Source organism: Physeter macrocephalus, chromosome 20 (genome assembly GCF_002837175.3).
Source record: "Physeter macrocephalus isolate SW-GA chromosome 20, ASM283717v5, whole genome shotgun sequence".
Classification (NCBI taxonomy): Eukaryota; Metazoa; Chordata; class Mammalia; order Artiodactyla; family Physeteridae; genus Physeter; species Physeter macrocephalus.
Genome location: NC_041233.1, coordinates 84,808,379 through 84,821,692, shown reverse-complemented (window position 1 = coordinate 84,821,692; position 13,314 = coordinate 84,808,379). Strand labels below are relative to the sequence as shown.

The 13,314-nt window shown below is 54.4% G+C and overlaps 1 protein-coding gene across 1 annotated transcript; it reads right to left on the bottom strand.

Moving 5' to 3' along the window:
• Nucleotides 1–2,493: 2,493 nt before the first annotated feature.
• On the bottom strand, nucleotides 2,494–12,915 carry LOC102993260 (cytochrome P450 2E1). The gene is made up of 9 exons (XM_007101170.3): nucleotides 12,739–12,915; nucleotides 11,631–11,790; nucleotides 8,582–8,731; nucleotides 8,127–8,287; nucleotides 7,367–7,543; nucleotides 6,182–6,323; nucleotides 4,092–4,279; nucleotides 3,447–3,588; nucleotides 2,494–2,684 (listed from the first exon to the last, which is right to left on the bottom strand). The coding sequence occupies exons 1-9, from the start codon at nucleotides 12,913–12,915 to the stop codon at nucleotides 2,494–2,496; spliced, it is 1,488 nt and encodes a 495-aa protein (XP_007101232.2).
• Nucleotides 12,916–13,314: the final 399 nt, after the last annotated feature.

The window sequence follows — 13,314 nt, the reverse complement described above, 5'->3', positions numbered from 1 at the left end:
GTCCCTGTCCAGTTGGCTGGAAGGCATAAATAGGCATTGGATCCGCAAAGGAAATAGGTGCGATTTGTAGGGGCTAGGCAGATGTCTAAAGTGATGTTGAAGTAGGGTTTTCCTAAATGGGTGCGGGAATGTTCTATGCCCTCACAGGTAGTAGCTAAAGTCATTCCAGCTAAAGGAGAGAGGCAAGCAACCTTTGAGGGATGAGAGGAAAAGTTATAAGCCCAGATGAAAGAAGGAATAGCAAGGTTCCACCCTATGTCATAATCCTCAGGTGTCTTGAGTTTTTGCAGTCTTGTTGCTTAATATTTGAGGGTTGGAACCAAAGATTGTGGTTCTGTTAGGGACAACTTGGGGATGGGGTGGGTCTTTAGCTAGAGTAGTCTTCGTGGTGGCCATTAAGGCCATATTTACTGGTGTAAATGATAAAGTAGCTTTAAGTTTTGTTTGAAGGTCCCAGCCTAACAGAGGTGTAGGACAGGCCAAGAGGACTAGGAAAGAGTGTGTGAATGAAGTATTTCAAGAGACAGGGTAAGGGAGGTGTAAAATGGCCATAAGAGGGTTGTCCGTCTATCCCTGTTAGGAGGATCGAGGAACGGCGAGTGGGGCCAGAGAAGGAGGTCAGAGCTGAATAAGTAGCCCCAGTGTCAATCAGACACTGATAGTAGCCCCTGCCGCATCCAGGGTTACCCAGGGCTCCTCCGGTCTTATGGGGAACACAGGGTCCCGGAGGTTGAGCCCCAGGCACCTTCAGTCATCCGCATCCAGGAGCCCCAGATCCAGAGCACAATCCGCTTCTTGCTTTTGATGGTCACTTACCACTGACAGGGGAAACTGGCCTTGACTTTGGCCCAGGGGGCCGGGACCCGAAATGCCCTGGATGTTGGGTGGTCATGGTGTTGGCCTACCCGCTTGAGGACGGGAGGGACAACTCCTTTTCCAGTGGCCCTTTTGGGGACAGTAAGGGCAGGGGTATGGGGTGGCAGGGTGCAGCATTTCCTGACAGTGTGCCCCTGCTGACTGCACTGGCAGCAGGTCAGCGGTGGTCTCTGAGAAGGAGAGGGGATTCCTGTAGGTCCCTGTCGTGGAGGACTGAGCATCGGCAACGGCCATGTGTTGAGCGTGTCGCTTAAATTTTTCCTCCTCTCTTAGTTCTCGCCTGTTCCTGGAAACTTCCTCCCGGTCGCTGAAGATCTTAAAGGCCGTGCCAAGTAGGACAGAGAGTGGAGTTTGTGGGCCCTGTTCTAGTTTTTGTAATTTTTGTCTGATGTCAGGGGATGCTTGGCTTATGAAATGAACTGCAAGTATGGCCTGACTTTCAATGATCCAAAGAGGATCATTCTCAGGCTTTAAGGTCTTGTCATTTACTCTGTTAGGTTTTGGATTTGCTTGGGACCTAACACCCCTTCCTTCTTTCTAATCTGTGAATATGTTACCTAACATGGTAGATGGGACTTTGACTATGTGATAGCGTAAGGATCCTGAGAAGGGGAGGGATTCCAGGGTTACCTGGGTGAGCTCGATGTTATCACAGGACCTTATAAGTGAGAAGCAGGAGGGTCAGTGAGAGCTGGAAGATGCTGCACTGCCGGCTGTGAAAACGTACTCACTTTACTAAGGAACATGGGGCTTATATGCTGCACAGTGTTCCACAGCTCTGCATCTTACCCGTTCAGCCCTCACACTCTATGCTGTGGAGAGGGGCTGCTGACATGCCCATTTTACTGACGGGGAAGTCAAAGCAGGAAGTCTGGGCATACAGTGGGTGTCCTGGTGTGTGCCCTCTGGGTGGGAACAGGGTTCTCGTCCCAAATTATTCTTCTGTTTCACAACATTGAGGTTTAGTTCACGGAGCTGATTAATGATTTCCTCGTTTCTGCCACATTCTGCACTAGGGTCCCCATATCCTTATAAGTTCCCCTTCCAGGCACAAAGACTTAAGAGATAATAAGAGATCTCTGTGCTGACTTTTCAGACATATTTTAATCTTAAAATATAGCACAGGATAATGCTATTAGTGAGCCCAAAGGAATAACTTCACATCCTAGGGAAAGATGTCAGGGGATACATCTAGGATATGGCTAACTAATCCTCCAAAGGTATATTATTTTTATTTTTTCCGAACAGCAAAATAGTGTCTGTACCCCTTTCTGTTAATCCTTTACAGGAGATGCTGACTCTGGTGACTGGGCAGCTCTACTTTTGCAGAAGAGTTTAGTTTAACCTACACTGATGTGTTCTTACTTATCATGGTTTCTAGGAACTCCAACCCAAACTAAGTCATAGTTTGCTTTAATTACTTTAATTAGTTTGACACAATCTTTTATGGACTTTGTTTCACATTCTATCTGAAGAATGTGCTTGGCCTGGAAAGCAGCCTCTCTGGCCCAGTTGGTTCCCTGTGGAGCCCTGGCTAGCCTTGCTGAGGTGGCGCAGGGGAGCAGGAGGCCTCCAGGCCAGCATCAGGGGCCCCGCGGTCTTCAGAGAACGTGTGCCTCACACTTGTGAGCGGGGAATGACACAGAGTTTGTAATGGGGGGGGACCTTGGCAAACCCAATTGCGATGGGGCTGAGGTCGATATCCTTGGGGTCTACCAGCGACTTCAAGTTAAAGTGCTGCAGGATGGAGGCCAGAAACAGGAACAGTTCCATGCGAGCCAGGCCTTCTCCAACACACACCCGCTTTCCTGGAGGTGACAACAACACTAAGACACCTCCCCGGGCGAGACAGCAGGGGCAGAGCTGGGTGGGAGGAGGCTGTGCGTCAACGGCCACCCTAAGCAGAATTGACCCCCGTCTGCCTGTTGAAAGGGAGCCCAGAGTGGATTTCGGTGTAAGAGTATCAGCGACAGGTGTGCTTAGGGACCAGCCTTCACACAGCCTCAACCACCAGGACTCAGCCGCATAAAGCTATGTTAGGCTGGGAGAATGGGCTCTGCTCCGTGCTCAGCCTGATGTCCTACAGGAAAGAAGAGTGGCCCCAGGTGGAAGCCAAAGCCCTCGTGTTGGTGTTACAGTTATCGAGTTGGTTACAGATCTTCCATCATACCTACACCAAGGGCAGGCCCTGGAAAGGCAGCCAAGGGCTGGAAAGGTTAGATGGTCCTATGATGAGTCCAGGTAACCAAACGTTAAAATTTGCTTAGTAACCCTTGTTTAAAATTATGGAGAGTCAGGTAATATAGTTTTGACAGATTTTCACTAAGTTCTATTAAATGAAGAGTTTTAGCACTGAATGAAGTGAAGTATCTAAGGAAAAAAGAACTCATCTCAACTCATTCCCAGGACTTCTGGTGAAAAGATGTCATTTAACCTCTCTGAACAGGGAAGAACACATTTGGGTCATGTTGGGGACAGACATCAGGGGCACGATGCTGATCACACGTGGAACAGAGAGCAGGAATTAGGGACAACCCCCAGGGAAGGTGCTACACGTGACCTCTTCTTACCTGCGGAAAATGGCTTGAAATGGTCACTGTACTTGAACTTTCCGTTTTCATTCAGAAAGTGCTCTGGCTTAAACTTCTCTGGTTCAGGGAATTCTTGGCTGTCATACAAGAGGGAGTCCAGTGTCGGAATTATGACTGTGCCCTGGAAGGAACAGAGGCTGCCTTGGTCGGTCAAGTTAACACAACACAGGCTTTGACCTGGGAGCCAGCAGTTGAATTTTACGTTAGACAAGATGGTATGTTCCCAACCGGGGAAGTTGTTCGCCTGAGGGCAGACAGAGAGCAGGCGGGGGTCACGACCAAATGGCAATGAGAGCTCTCATCTTTTCAGGGAAGTAGCTCCTCTGACCTACTCATCCAGGGCTGGATGTTACTGCTGTTGTCTGTTTCTGCTGCTGGAACACACCTCAACCCCAGGCACCGTCTGAGGAGCCCCTTTCCCAGATCACCTCCATTTCTGTGGTCACCAGGTCCCCACAAGGCCTGCTGGGGGAGCATCACTCTGCAGGGTAGGGATGCTGGCCCAGCCCCCAGCGTTCAGCCGCATCTGCCAAGAGGAGGTGTCCTTGGTCCCCGTCCTGTCCCCTGGCAGGCGGCTGATCTGCAGGGTGGTGCTCAGGGGTGCACTGCAGGCTTACATCTGACCTTGGGGATGACGTATCCTCTGAACACTGTGTCCCGGGTTGCTTTGTGGGACAGGTTGGAGGGAATGATGTCGATGAATCGCTGAATCTCATGCACCACGGCATCCAGGTAGGGCATATCCAGCCTGTCCTTGATGGCAGGGATTCGGCTTGGCCCAATCACCCTGTCAATTTCTTCATGAAGTTTCTCTGCCAAGATATGCATGGAATAAATGCATGACTCCAGGCTGGCTCAACATTCATGCTCCCATCCATATCCCAGTAGATGCTTATGGAGCTTTGGATTATTGGATAATTCATCCGCACGCGTCAGTAAGAACTAGGCTCAGTGAGGTTAGGAACCATCTACAGCATTTATGTAGTTATTTATTTATGGCCTCCATTACCTTAACTGATCATGGCTAGTCCCGTTCTGGTCTTCATGCCAGGAGTAGAGAATAAGAAAGGGTCTTGGGGATCTCTAGTTGGAGGGAAACTCTGTGTTAATAGTTAGCCCAGGCTGGTTTGTTGCAGGCTTGTTAGGAGTATGGAGGCGAATGGAGAATGGAAACTGACATGCACGGTGTGCTCCTGAGCAGCCTTTGGCAGTTGCTTGGCCTCTCTGGGTTTGAGGTTGCCTGTGGGCCTTGTAATCTGTTCAGTGAACTGCAAAGCTCCTGCAGTATGGTAACCGAGTAACAATTTTAAACACGTGTAACAAGATGGATGGCATGCTGATATTTACTAGATGGTAAATATAAGATCCCTCATGCACAGGGATCTCACACAGCAGTCCAGGGATACTGTGGAGTTTGGGGCGGGTGGAAGGCAGGGAGGCGAGGAGGGGCCTGGGCTGGCTCTGCAACCTGCTTTCTTTCCAAGAGCTCTGAGCCAGTACTGAAAAATGTCAACACATGTTAAATTTGGCAATGGATGTGTGGGTGTCAGTCATATTTACTTTCTGTCTTTTTCTCTGTATTGGAAATTCCTCATAATCCATAATTAAAACAGGCTTGGAGTCTGCGGCTCCCCTAGTACAGAGTGGTCAGAAGCTCCCCCAGAACTGCCACAGACCCGTGGAGCCTTCACTCCCTGGACTTTCGGCTCCTTCGCCTCACCTTTCTGTCAGGTAGAAAAGCAAAGGCTTTGGAGTCGGACCAGGTCTGATCCTGGACAGGTCACATATACACATTCCTAGGGGAAATAACTTCATGCCCTTTCCATCAGCCCTCAAGAATACAGTGTATTAAAGGCTAATCCCCATACCTGGCACACAGCAGGAGCCAAATTATCATCATTAGCAGCAGCCAGCATGGCTCAGGTGGTGAGGAGCTCCTTGCAGTGGGAACCCCCCCACCCCAGCTCTGTGCCCAGCCCAGTGAAGGGCGGGGGCTCCAGGCCTGAGCACTGCCGGGGAGGGCACCCTGGCCCCAGGCGATGGCTCCTTTACCTCCTCTTTCCTTGGAGGTTGGCGCTGATTGGCCTGTTGACATATGGTGTTGCCCGCATCGCCTCCACTGGCCCGTGTGGGTGATTCTAGTGCCTGGTGCTCTGTGCATGCGGCCCCCAGAGCCATGCCTGATCCACCCTGGGTCCCACCTGGTCCAGTGCTGGGGAGGAGCCCTGGGAGGGAAGGCCCGGTCCAGGGCAGCAGGCAGACTCGCAGTGCTTTTCCTGGGGTTCCTCCTCTGATCCCCACTCTTCTAGTTGGGTGAGACATGCGAGGAGGCCTTGCCCCTGCCCCCTCCTCCCTCTCAGCTCTGCCTGGAAGGCTGGGTCTGACTCAGGGGCGACGTGCACATTTTTTCTCTGTCATACATAGATCATGGCCTGGAGTGGATGCGGACAGCATGGCGTTTCTCCACTGGGCTTTCTTCCTGCAATCTGGGGTTTGTCAGTGGGTGTGGGAGGGCTGAGTGCCGGGGCCTGTCATGTACAAGAACACTTCCCCTAAAGCATCCGTCCGGCGATCCCAGTGTCACTGCTGCAAGGGTTAACAAGCAGTGCCAGTCCCCGTTTTGCCGATGGGAAGCTGAAGCCTAAATGCTCCGGGCTGACCGTGCAGGTGCGACGGCCACATGGTCCGGTGTCCTTGCCTGTTACTTGTCCTACCTTCGACCTCTGGGTATTTCATGAGAATCAGGAGCCCGTATCTCAGGGTGGTGTTGGTGGTCTCTGTTCCTGCAAAGAGCAGGTCAGCCACGGTCACAGCAATGTTGTCCAAGGTGTACACAGGGTCTGTACTGTGTTTTTCCTGCAATGTGAGAGATAGGGCCTCAATACAGGGAGGTCTTCAGGTGGATGAGAAGGAGACCCTGTGTCCCTCAGCGGAAGAGCACCTGGTAGCCCTGCCAGCTCCACAGGGGGCCCATCCTGCACAGACACCATCGTCTCCATTGCAAGGCTAGGGAACAGAGGCTCCCAGAAAACCGACCACGGGCAGGACTGTGCCCTCACCTGGCTGTGGGGTCCGTGCGCCTTCTATGGCACCGAGGGCCCTCCTGGGGCTGGGGCTCTCCCTGGCTCTGTGCCATGACCTCCAGCAGCTCAGGGCTGAGCTGTGGGGCTTCTGCAGGGCTGCCCTCGGCCTCATTCTGCCCCACGGCCGCTGCCTTAGGTCCCAGGAGGCAGGGAAGTCACAGGAGAGCTGGGCATAGGGTGGGAGGAGGCCCAACTGATGGAGGAGACTCTCAGACACCCAGGGCAGCCTTCCAGGAAACCAGGTGTGGAGCTCATGTGTGGCTCTAGAGCCACATGTGATGCCAAGGAAAGAAAAGAAGCTTGACTGACCTGGGTGGGCGACCCAGAGGGGTGCCAGAGAGGTGGTGCGGGGAAGGCCCGGGCCCCCTTGAGTTCATGCACGATGTGGGGGTTACGTGCTGGCGAGGAACACTGAGGGGCTCTCCCCAGGTGAGATGTGCTCATTAGTCAGCTGATCAGAAGTGGTCAAGAGGCTGGGCTGGAGGGAGCCAACGAGAGGGTCCCACGCACCCAGTCCCACAGCCCCCTGATGGCTTCCCCAAGAAAGGCCATGCTGTTGGCGGGCACAGTGGACAGTACAGTGGAGCGTACGGCGGCCAGGCAGGCTGGCTGCGTGTCGACATGTGGTGGTCACGCTCAAGCCAGTGGATTTGTATAAAACTAAGAGCATCAGATGTACACAATGTGGGCAGTGTGGGCCCCGCAGTGCAGGTCATAATATAAATCCGAAAAATGCACCCTGCCCCCGCAAACCCATCTCATAATGGCCGAATGCTCGGCTCCGCCTGGTCTGGAAGCTGCGAGCTGTGAGGGTACCTTCTCCATTTCCATCAGCATGGTGTCAGTGAAGTCTCGGGGGCAGCTGGGCTCCAGTGACTTCTGGTGGTCCTTCACTCCTTCTAGAGCATAGTCTTTTATTTCAGACACATTTTTCATTAGTTTTCTATGGCTTCCAGGCAGGTAACGTATGTAGCCTGAGAAATTATTATAAAGCTAGAGAGAGAGTGAGGGAGGGAGAGAATTTTCTTACTATATATATATATATATATATATATATATATTTTTTTTTTTTTTTTTCTGGATGCAATAGGAAATTATTATAAAGCTAGAGAGAGAGTGAGGGAGGGAGAGAATTTTCTTACTATATATATATATATTTTTTTTTTTTTTTTTTTTCCTGGATGCAATAGCATCTGGTGTACTAGGCTGACAACCTTCTCCAAACCTGAATTTGTGGCTGTCACTATTGTCTTATTTAGAATATTTTGGCTGAAAGTATCTTTCTGGGCACCACTCTACGAGGTCGTGCGAGTTCTGTGCTGGGAATGTGAGCACATAGGCAGAGGTACCGTGTGGCTGGTGAGGACTGATTTTAAAGAGTGAAACGGTAAGTGTCCTGAGGTTAGCAAGACGGGACGGCGGGCCCCATGGAAGTGTCCGGAAGGAGCGTTCAGGCTCTCTAGTCTTGTGTGCCTGTGTGTCCACACACACAAGTGCCCCTCCTTATCGTTTCCCTGCTGTAAACCCTCGACTGAAGCCGGGTGCAGACCAGGCAAGAGGGAGGAAAGTGCTTCACCTGGATCCAGGGGGTACTGAGCAGGTAGAAGTTCTCATTGAACAGGTTCAGCATGCTCAGAGCCGTCTTGTCATCGTAGTCAACGCGTCTGTGGAAGAGGATGTCGGAGATGACGTTGTAGGGCGCGAAGCCGATGACAAAGGTGGGGTCGAAGGGCTGCCCTGGAAAACAGGGGAGCCATCAGGGCGCTTCGCTCGTGGGTGTGGCAGGAGGGCCATGTCCAGCGCTTGTGAAGAGCCACCCTGGGACCGTGAGGACTCTCGGGAGGCGGCGAGTGTGCGAACCACTCGGGGTTTCTTCACTTGTCAGTTATTCGGGACACACCAGCTCCACCCTCGATGACCACGCCCGCTCCCTGGGTTAGCGAGGAAGCGGCTTGTGACGCGGCGCGTGTGCGCTGGCAGGGGGTGCCTGGCTCGTCAGGGCCCACGCGGCCCAGGCCGCGCTGTACGCACCACGGGTCTTCCGGAGCGCCGCCAGCAGGAGCTGGGCCTCCCCCTGGATCCGCTGCTCGTTGCGCCCTTTCCCCATCCCGAGGTCACGGAGGGCGGTCAGGGAGAACCGCCGGGTGTCCTGCCAGGTCGGCCCATTGTTGAAGATAATCCCTAAGGAAGACGGAGCAGCAGCTGTCACTGCAGACCCCCCTCTCGGGAGAGAGAGGAGCAGGGCTGGTGGGCACCTACGCTCCGCTCTGCGCGCGAGGGACTCGGGCCGCGCTGAGGAGCGCGGCGACACACGCTTGGGTTTGCAGAGAAGCCGCTGGGGTCGGCTGGCTTCCTCCGTTGTCCCTGTAAGCTCTGCAACCACCAGCCTCCTTGCTTTCCCCACTCGGCCTTGTGTCCTCCCCACAGGAGGGAAACCACACCTGACCACTGAGAAAAACCTCCGCCTCTTTCCTGTTTACTGACTAATTTCCTCGAAGCCATTCTGTTTCCAAGGATTTTTTACCCTCACACCATAGACACCTCAGCTCGCACTCTGTGGCTTCACAGCAAGTCCTTACTGAACTCTGAGGTCACAGGGCCCCCGGACCACGGAGACCTCCGGATCCGGGAAGATCTTGATCTGGTTCCCTCCTGCCTGTGGAGGCCTGAGGAAAGCCATGGCCCCGGACATTCCAGAAGGAAGTCTGGCCGGACCTGAGAGGTGTAGCCAAGGAGGGCTTCATTCTACCCCGAAGGGACACCTGGACGGCCTGCAGGGGAAGCACAAGGCGGGGGTGGGGGGAGAGGGATGTGACCCAAGGAGGCTGCCATGGAGTCAAGCCCGGGGATGGACACCGCATGCCCACTGATGGGTGTGTGGGCACCGAGGAGACCCATTTACAGGTGCCGTTCTCCAGGTTAGAAGCACAGGTGACACTGAGCTCAGGGTCCTGTGTTCAGGTGTCCTGGTGCCGATTCCTGTGGGACATTGCATAACGGGCCAAGTGGATGCTGGGTACGTGGCCCGGCAGCCCAAGAGGGAACCTCGGGGAGGGATGCTCCAAACTCGCGGTGTCCGTGCCATCAGCCCGGCCAGGCCTCGGGCAGCTCCAGCCTTCCAAGTTACTGACCCAGGACACGGGGCGGGGACAAGCAAGGGTGTCAGGGACCAGGGAGTGTGTGCTGAGGAGGCCAGAGGACAGAGCAGAGGCTGTGCCCCTAGCCCTGAGGACCAGAGAAGCCAGAGGGAAGGCAGGAGGAGAGACGCTGGGGGGCCACCCTGAACGGCACGTGAGGAGGAGGAGAGGTGGCTGAGGAGGGAGGGGCCGAGAAGCAGGTAATTTTAAAACGTTCTGGCAAGAACCGTGTAGAAAGAAAAGATGGAAGATACAGAAAAATGTGAGAAGAGACAGAGAGAGACAGAGACAGAAAGACACAGACAGAGCTGGAGAGCGAAAGAGACTGAGTCAGAGAGACACAGAGACGGAGAGAGGAAGAGACAGAACCCAGAGGCGCGCCATCGTTTGGGATCCAAACAGGCTGAAATGGGGCAACAAATCTGCTCTCCCAGAGCTTCGTGAAGATTGACTGAAAGGATGGGTGCAGCGCCCTCGGCACCTTAACGCGCAGCCGCTGCTCCACACTACGGTAATGGCCAACGTTCACATCATTGTTCCTGCGGGCCAAATGCAGCCCTGGTCCAGGGCCTGGCTGAGGTTCAGGGTCAGCCCTGGGCCGCGTGGGACATATAAAAACAGCACTTTGGAGCCCTCAGGCAGGAGGCGGGCAAGCCCCTTGTGTCCCACCTGCAGGATGTGGATGCTGGCCCCTGCCTGACTGCTCTCCGGGGCCCATGACTTGGACCAGGGCTGGCAGATAAAGGGTCCCCAGAGCCAGGATGGAGCTCCTCGATCCCAGAACGCCTGCTCTCCTGGGGCTCTCCTCCAGTAAGTCTCCTCTTGTGTTAATGACAAAGATTAGGGTGGTTAATTTTGCTTCGAGCCTCCCCCAATAACAAACCCACCCACAATATCTAAGAGGGACAATCAAATGCCATTGGTTGTGGCAGGATATAACCTCGGAAATGTAGACTGGAAAAATAAGGCAAGAAGCCCGTATACAACTGTAAGCACGTCAATTTGAAAATTCTACATAAAATGAATAAAAGTTTTCTAGAGGCTCATCACCAAAGTTGACTCAGGAAGAGCTAGAGGCTTCCAAGTTTTGCTGGGTTGGTGGGACACCGTTTCCTTCTCGTCTGCTTTGGATCTCAAACACCAGTGAGCAAATGATAAAGGACAAGCAGGTGAGGTTGGAGGACAGAAGGTGGGGCAGGGAGCTTTCAGAGTTGAGAGGTGGGGGAGGGGCGCCCCCGGGGCGCCCCCGCCCAGGCTCCAGGACCTCCTTGGAGACGCGGAAGATGGAGTCTGAAGTCAGGAGTCTGGAAAACACTCAGATAAATACCAGTTAGACCCCACCCCACCCCTGCCCCGCCCAGGCCTCCTCCGCCTGCAGGAGGGGAACTCGGGGCTCTGGAGACACCGGAGGGGGGAGGGGCAGAGGAAAGAGGTGAGGCTGGGGAGACGGGGTCACCGGGAAGTCTCAACACCCCCTTCCTGGTCTAAGAACAGCCCCAGGTAGGACATCGGGAGACCCCGTCGATGGAGAAGCGGGTGCCCATCGTAGGTGAGGGGCCCTCGGTGGATGGAGCCCCAACACCCACGAGTAGTTGAAGCTGTGAGTGCAAAGAGCTCCCAGGGGGACTGAGGGCCCAGGCAGGCGGGAAGGTCTGCGGGGGGTGGGAGGCCCGGCCCGGCCGTCAGAAGCAGCTCCCTCTCTCCTATTTCTCTATGAACACATCTGTCCTGCTGGTCGGAGGGTGGGTGCTCCAGCTCTTGTCTACTCTGGGTCCATCAAAAGGCGCAGAGCAATGACCGAGTGAGTGAATGCCCCAACCTTCACCTGAGTTGTCTGCGGATCGCTTCACCTTTCTGTCTTTAGCATGTTGTTACCGTTATTTCGGTACCTCCCCCCAACAACTTCCCCCGCCCCACACGCACCGCCCCCCAGTAGGACGCACCTTTGTCCTGGTGCACCTGGAACGCGGGGGTTTCTCCTCTGCCAGAAAACTCATTCCTGTAGTCGAGCAGGGCCTCCTTCACGGCCTCGTAGCCGTGCAGGACCACGAAGCGCCGTGAGCCCAGGTACAGGGTGAACACCGGGCCGAAACGCTCTGCCAGCTGCGGAGACCACCAGGCCGGGGAGTGAGCCACCGCGGACTTGGGGAAGATGCCTCGCTTTAAGGTGCCCCCCAAGGTCGCTGTTGTTGACCAGGAGAACCCAGAGGGATCTGGGGAAGACCTCCCCAGAGGCTGCTTCTGCCGGGAGCGCATCCAGCGAACGGCGCACCTGGGTGTGCGTAGCTGCCCTCCCTCCGGGGAGCAAGTAACTGGGAGGGCCGATTCCTCTTGTTCCCCCTGAGGCCCCTTTGCCCATATCCGCCCCCCCGACCCCCCCCCTCCCCCGGTCTGCTGTCCCCAGTCAAGGTCCCGGACCCCAGGACGCTGCTGGAGGCCCCGGAGCCATACTGTTCGGAGGTCCACGAGCAGGTCTTCCTCTCTGCCGGAAGCTCGTCGACGCCTTTCAGAGCGGCTCTGTGCCCTGTGGCGTTCTTTTACTAACTCAATTAATAGACTCATTAACACATTTCGTTTTTAGATTTGTTAGCTCATTCACTGTTCACAACATTCGTAGTGGGATGTGGTGGTGCGGGGGGTGAAGCACTTCGCTTTTCCCCCTGTTCTTTGGCGTCTACGGAGAGCTGCAGGTTGACACGCAGCTAGTGTGCGTCTGGTCTCAATGCGTGTCCCTCCTTGCATCCCAGTGGCAAACAGCAGCAGCGCGGGTCACGCTGCCCTGGCCAAGCCACCCAACGACAGCACGGCAGTTAACGCTTTGCTCGAGCAAGGGCCTTTGGGGCCAGCCATGGCCAAGGCCCACTGAGCTCCATACCCAAGCTGTAACACTAGCTAAATATTTTGAATATCACTCTTGGGTGCTACTGGTAATTCAGCTAATTCATAACAAGCTGGTACTGAATTACAATTTGTCTGAGAGTGAATTGAATGCACACATATTACAACTAATTCCTGAATGCTCCTCCCTCAAATCAACAATATTTCTCTTACCCTGGTGAAGGATTTGGGAATATTCTTAATTTCCAACTGGAAAATGTTCCCAACGATGGGTAGTGGAAAAGGGCCAGGGGGCAGCTGCCAGTTGCTGTAGATGTGTCTCCAGATGGAGAGGAGCAGCAGGGTGGCCGTCCACACCAGCAGGGCGACCGTGATGCCCAGGGCAGCCATGGTGCCTCCCGGGGATCTGCCGGCTCGTGCGGACACTCCTGGGGAGAGGCAGAGCTTTTATAACGCATCCTCGCGAAGGAGGGTGACCAGCCAACCAATACCACCTTCCTTTTCCTCTGGCCCTAGATATTAGTTTATTATTAGCTGCTGTTGGCCTTCATTTCAAAGGCTGATCCCTTCAGTGTTTGCCGCTCCATCCAGGCACCCACCTGGCCACGCCTGGGCTCTGCCAACACTGGCGACTGACACCTGCACCAATGTCAGTAAACTCGGCATCCAGGGGAGCTCCACCAACCCACATGTCAGAACATGGGGTGATGGCCTGTCCTCCCTTTGACACTGGTTGGACAAGAAGGAATACGGTCCTGTTTACATGGGTTTGTTTGGGGTAGGATTTAC

Coding starts and splice junctions, on each gene's coding strand:
- LOC102993260 (XM_007101170.3), bottom strand. CDS start 12,915: ATGGCTGCCCTGGGCATCACGGTCGCCCTGCTGGTGTGGACGGCCACC. Junction 6,324..7,366: donor TGCTGATGGAAATGGAGAAG/GTACCCTCACAG, acceptor CTCACATTGCAG/GAAAAACACAGTACAGACCC. Junction 3,589..4,091: donor GAGGATACGTCATCCCCAAG/GTCAGATGTAAG, acceptor TGTTCCTTCCAG/GGCACAGTCATAATTCCGAC.